At 60.7% G+C, this 5,098-nt stretch overlaps 5 protein-coding genes across 5 annotated transcripts in view, besides 2 other annotated features; all 5 read left to right on the forward strand.

Annotated features, from left to right (window-relative positions):
• Nucleotides 1-253, forward strand: part of Tco025E_04508 (DNA-directed RNA polymerase II subunit RPB2) — a gene marked incomplete at both ends in the record, with an annotated part of 3,003 nt that extends 2,750 nt beyond the window's left edge. The window contains one exon of the mRNA XM_029371418.1: nt 1-253. This exon is cut by the window's left edge and continues 2,750 nt beyond it. Coding sequence (XP_029228476.1) covers nt 1-253 — 253 coding nt within the window.
• A 79-nt stretch (nt 254-332) lies between these two features.
• On the forward strand, nt 333-1,289 carry Tco025E_04509 (DNA-directed RNA polymerase III subunit; the record flags this gene model as incomplete). Its single annotated transcript, XM_029371419.1, has 1 exon — nt 333-1,289. The coding sequence occupies one exon, from the start codon at nt 333-335 to the stop codon at nt 1,287-1,289; it is 957 nt and encodes a 318-aa protein (XP_029228477.1).
• Nucleotides 1,290-1,437: 148 nt separating this feature from the next.
• Nucleotides 1,438-1,459: a microsatellite.
• Nucleotides 1,460-1,622: 163 nt separating this feature from the next.
• Tco025E_04510 (uncharacterized protein) lies at nt 1,623-2,606 on the forward strand (the record flags this gene model as incomplete). The annotated part of the gene is made up of 1 exon (XM_029371420.1): nt 1,623-2,606. The coding sequence occupies one exon, from the start codon at nt 1,623-1,625 to the stop codon at nt 2,604-2,606; it is 984 nt and encodes a 327-aa protein (XP_029228478.1).
• Nucleotides 2,607-2,970: 364 nt separating this feature from the next.
• Nucleotides 2,971-3,393, forward strand: Tco025E_04511 (uncharacterized protein; the record flags this gene model as incomplete). The annotated part of the gene is made up of 1 exon (XM_029371421.1): nt 2,971-3,393. The coding sequence occupies one exon, from the start codon at nt 2,971-2,973 to the stop codon at nt 3,391-3,393; it is 423 nt and encodes a 140-aa protein (XP_029228479.1).
• On the forward strand, nt 3,390-4,235 carry Tco025E_04512 (uncharacterized protein; the record flags this gene model as incomplete). The annotated part of the gene is made up of 1 exon (XM_029371422.1): nt 3,390-4,235. One exon carries the CDS (start codon nt 3,390-3,392, stop codon nt 4,233-4,235), a length of 846 nt encoding a protein of 281 aa, XP_029228480.1.
• Nucleotides 4,236-4,298: 63 nt separating this feature from the next.
• Nucleotides 4,299-4,333: a microsatellite.
• The last annotated feature ends 765 nt before the right edge of the window (nt 4,334-5,098 follow it).

The raw sequence follows: 5,098 nt of genomic DNA on the forward strand, positions 1-5,098 counted from the left end.
ACACCACGGCGCACGTGCTCTTTTACCCGCAAAAACCGCTTGTGCGAACAAAGGCGATGTCGTACATGCGAAGCAACGACCTCCCTGCTGGGCACAATGCGGTGGTGGCCATCGCCTGTTACTCGGGGTACAACCAGGAGGACTCCATCATCATGAGCCGCTCTGCGGTGGAGCGGGGCTTCTTCCGCAGCGCGTTCTGGCGCTCCTACAAGGCGTCCGAGGAGCGCAAAAAGGACGGTCGCGAGATGTTTGAAAACCCAGACCGTAACATTTGTCGCGTCAAGCGCGCGGACTACACGAAGCTGGACGCGGACGGTCTCATAAAGCCTGGCATGCCCGTACTGGGCGGCGACATTCTTGTCGGTAAAACCATTCCCATCCCCGAGGCGGCTCTGGAGACCGCCGCCGTGGGCAACACACGACTGCTCAAGCGCGACTGCAGCATCGCGTCGCGGACGACAGAGAAGGGGGTGGTGGACAAGGTGATGCTCACGGAGAACAGCGGGAATCGGTTCACCAAGGTGAAGATTCGCAGCATTAAGATACCAAACATTGGGGATAAGTTCTGTAGTCGTCACGGACAAAAGGGCACAAACGGGATTCAGTTCCGCCAGGAGGACATGCCCTTTAACCGTGATGGAATTGTTCCAGATTTGATTATTAACCCGCACGCCATTCCTTCACGCATGACGGTGGCCCACCTCATCGAGACGCTGGCGGGCAAGGTGGCGTGCTATAAGGGGAGTGAGGTGTACGCCACACCCTTCTGCTCTGTTGTTGTGGAGGACTTTGGAAAGGCCCTGCACCAGCTGCGGTTTCAGCGCTATGGCAACGAGTGTCTGTACAATGGCCACACAGGCTCGCCGCTTGACCACCTCATCTTTTTTGGCCCCACCTACTATCAGCGTCTGAAGCACTTGTCTGGCGACAAGATTCACGCTCGGCCTCGTGGGCCGCTGCAACCACTGGTACGCCAGCCCACAGAAGGACGGGCACATGAGGGTGGTCTGCGCTTCGGTGAGATGGAGCGGGACTGTATGTTGTCCTACGGGGCCTCCCAGTGGCTTCGCGAGCGTCTCTTCCGTGTGAGTGACTACTACGCGGTCCATGTGTGCAACATCTGCGGGACCATCTGCGCCGCCGACACGGAACAAAATGTGTACAAATGCCAAGGTTGCGACAACGACACACGTATTTCCCAGGTTCTCATGCCCTACGCATGCAAGCTGCTGTTTCAAGAGCTCATGTCGATGGCTATTCTCCCACGCCTCGGCACCGGACCCATTTAACCTTGAACCCCACTTCAATTATATGTAGGTGCGGCACACCCGGTTTGATTAACCGCTAAGGATGGACATAATCAGCTGCGCATACATGAGCCGTTTTTTAAAGTTACTGTCTCCCCTTGTGTGGGTGTGTAGGTGTCTGTGCACGTACGTTGTTGTTGTTGTTTTTTTGTGCGGTGTCACAGCCTTGCCAATGCTCATCGTGGTCTTTGCTTTGCTGACTTCCTTTTTTCTTCAAAAAAAAAACATTATTGCTTCTGTCAAGAGGCTGGCGGTGGGCGACGGGATTTTTTCCCGTTCGCGTCGTTTGCGAAGCCATTTCCGCTGCGGCGTGCCATGTCCTCCTCTAGGGTGGCCCTCTCCATGTACCGGCGGGTGCTGAAGATTCTGGCGTCCATTCGCTCTGTGGGGGCCGAGCAGCTGGCGCTGGAGCGCTACGCCGAGTTTCTTCCCCCAACCATGCAGGTGGCGAAGGGGGAGTCGCCTCTTGTGCTCGCCCGTAGGGCCTTCCTTAGCGCCACTGTGGGTGCGGAAAGTTTGACTCGCGGCTTCGCCTTCATCAAGGACGCCACGGCGTCTGTGCACGACTTGGAGCTGCTCGCGCTTTGGGAGGCCTACAGCCGCGACGGCGAGTACGAGATGCTGCACGGGGTCGCGCTTGTGAGCGCTGCGCTGCGGCACGCCGAGAAGGCAGAGGCAGCGCGGCTGGGGGAGTTGGCGGCCACCGTGTCGCGCATACGACGTCAGCTGCGGCAGGTGGTGGAGGAAATGAAGGAGGTGGTGGCGGTGGCGGTGGCGACTCCCTCACCGTCCTTTGCACGGCGGCAGACGTGGAACACGCGTCTAGCGTCCCTGGCAGCCGCCGTGGAGTCGTTGCGGAAACGTGGCTTTGCGGTGAGTGAGAGGGTTGCGGCGGACTTCACCGCGCTGAGCCTCCTGCGCAGGGGGCGGGCGTCGGTGCTTCTTCTCAACGTCCTCCTCACGGTGGTTCTCCGCGAGTTGGGAGTCCTGTGCACGTTGGTTGGGACGGAGTCGCATCGGCCGTGGGTACGCGTCCAGCGAGAAGGCGGCCGTCCGCACTTTCTGTCGTTTGCGCACACTGGCGTGCACTCGGCGACGGAGGTGATGCGGCTGAAGGGACATCCACCAACGTCGACGCAGTGGTGGCGCGCGGCGCGGTGGGATGGGGGCAGCCGCAAACACGTCCTCTCGAGAATGCTCGGGATGCAGCTGATGTTGCTCTCGTCCTCCGCAGAGTCTCCACTGCGCACACGGCAAGTGAAGGCGTGTCGAATCCAGATACTTTTTCTCTTGTCCTGACTTTTTCCGAGATGTGGTGAATGGGGCATACCGTTGTGCCGCGTCATCAGTACAACGTTGTCGTAGTGTTTGCTGGATTGTTTGTTTTGCTACCTTCTTTTTCTTTCCTTCTTTCCCTTCGCCTGTTATTGTTGTCGTCGTCGTCGTTTCTGGACGCGGGGCCGCTGCGAGGGATGGCGGAGGCCACTGTAGGGGGTGTTCCCCGCATGGCTCAGCCCGTTGCCCGAGTGGGAGGGGCGCCGTTGTGCTTGGCGAGTTTTGCTGGGTGCAGGGTTCAGTAGTGAGGCAGCTCGTCTGGCTGCGGGGTACAAGTGGTGCCGCCGCGCAGCTTGACGGGCGCCCGTGCCCACCGTTCGTCGCCGACATGTTGGACGATCTTATGGAGCTCAGCGTGAGCTCCGACTGCCCCAGCAACAACACGGCAGGCGACGTGCGCGGGGCCTCCGTGACGCACCGTATCTTTGACCCGCTCCGCTGGGACGGGGCCTCCGCCGCGGCTCACGTGGCTCGTGTGAACCTCCCAGACGCCTTTGCCCGCCGCCGCCAACGCGCCGTTGGTGTCGCACTCGTCTGTCCGTGTTGCAGGGCTCTCTGGCTCTCTCGCGAAGGGTGGCTGACGGCAGCGAGCGCATTGCGCCCCTATTGCTTCACGGGGCATACCTCTCCTATGAGAAAGACGTGCGGCGGTGCCAAGTGGCGATATTGTTGCTCCTGGAAGCCCCAGCGAAGGAGACGCTGCTCTCGCCGTGCATCTGCCAGTTCTTGCGGCAGGAGCTGCGGCTCATGAATCATCTACATGGTAGAAACCAGCTGCTTGACTTGCCTGCGCCGCCGCCGCCGCCGCCGGAGAGTGGCGCCATTGGGCCACTCGCAGAGGCCGTGGAGTTGGTGGAAAGCCCGATTGCACGCAGAGGTCACTCCCCACTTCGCCCACCAGAGGTGGTGTGTGGGAAATGCTACGCCGGTGCCTTGGAGGAGATGGAGAGGACATTGTGCCACTACTTCTCACTGGACGCCACGCCCTTGATGGAGGACGCCTCCGGCACATTGCCTAGTGCGTTGGAGGTGCTCCACCCCCCCTTCCCCGAGCTCTCGCAAGGCGACGAGGAGAGGAGAGATGCATCGGATTCACCGCACTTCATCAACGTCGGGGAGTTGCATGTTCTGCACCCGCTGTGCCCCGACTGCACTCTCCCTCTAAGCAGTTGCTCGCCGGCATCGACGCACTTCACGGTCCTTTACGACCCCCGCCCCAAGTTTTACAACACTCTCAGGAACTACGCTGCCCGGCATGCGATGGAGGTGGCGTACAGCGCGCTGCGATGCAAATCGATCATTGTCTGTGGATGGGATGGGGCTAGTGTTGTGGAGGCCGTGAAGGTGGCGTGTCTCTTCGTGCCAGGGCTGTTGCAGGGCCGAGAATACACCCTTCGTCTGTGCATCCTCCCGGCAAACTCCTCGCAGCTCCTCTCCGCGGAGGGCATCCTCCACCGCTTTGCCGTCGCTGGCTGTCACGTGAATGCGGCTCTGCGCCACGGTGCACCGCAGTTTGCGCAGACCTGTACGTGGCACGCTGGGCGTCAGGGGAAGGCCCGTGGATGCCGCGCAATAAATCCGTACGGGGATTAGTGTGATTTGTCTTGCACCAACGGGCCCTATCTGTCCTTATCCGCGTTGTCACCGTCGTCAGCAGCAGACGCGGCCACGAGGAGGCGGAGCGGACGCGGTTGGCGCCACTGCCCCCCATCCCTGGCGGAGCCTGAGGAAAAGTCCGGGGAACTTCTTTGGGAGCCTGGAGATGGCTTGCGCCAGAGGGCGGCGAATACGGTGCAGGAGGCCGCCTTTTCGGACTACGTGCGTTTGCGCTTGAGGCGTCTGTTATTCGATTGCTGTGCTCACGCCTCGCCGCTCCTTAGGCGTCTGCGGAGGCTCCGTCGATCCCGCCCTTGGACGACCGCTTCTGCACCGCCGCCACCGCGTTCCTCAGTGTTGCGTAGCAGCCCCACTGGAGGCGGCTGTGACGCCTCGCCGTGGGTCCGGAGCGAGGTGGACACGGAACTGACTCCGTGTACCTGCTTTGGCGTCCGTTTGCCAGCTCGTGGCGATGTTTATTATTGCCACGGAGCTCGTGAAGCGCATGGCCGTCGCTACCGCGGTCGGAAGGCACGCGGCGGGAAGGGGGAGGCAGGCGACGGAGAACAAGCGAGACGACGTGGACGCCGCAGTTGAATGCCGCGGGAGGCTGTAGCTTGACTTTATGAACGCTTGGGCGCCGTATAAATCTGATTGTTTGGTTTTTGATTACTTCATGTAGTTTTTATTTTTTATTGTTCTCCCTCTCTCCCTCTCTGTGTGTGTACCGCCTCCTGCAACGCAGTAGCCGTTTGAGGCGAAGGAGTTAGCGGCAGGACAGGCCACGCACACACACGCACAGGGCCACATCACCGCGCACAAATACAGCGGCGGTCGGGGAAGCAGCCGGGCACAAATAC

The sequence above is a fragment of the Trypanosoma conorhini genome, assembly GCF_003719485.1.
Source record: "Trypanosoma conorhini strain 025E chromosome Unknown Tco_14.4_contig_00232, whole genome shotgun sequence".
NCBI classification, from domain to species: domain Eukaryota; phylum Euglenozoa; class Kinetoplastea; order Trypanosomatida; family Trypanosomatidae; genus Trypanosoma; species Trypanosoma conorhini.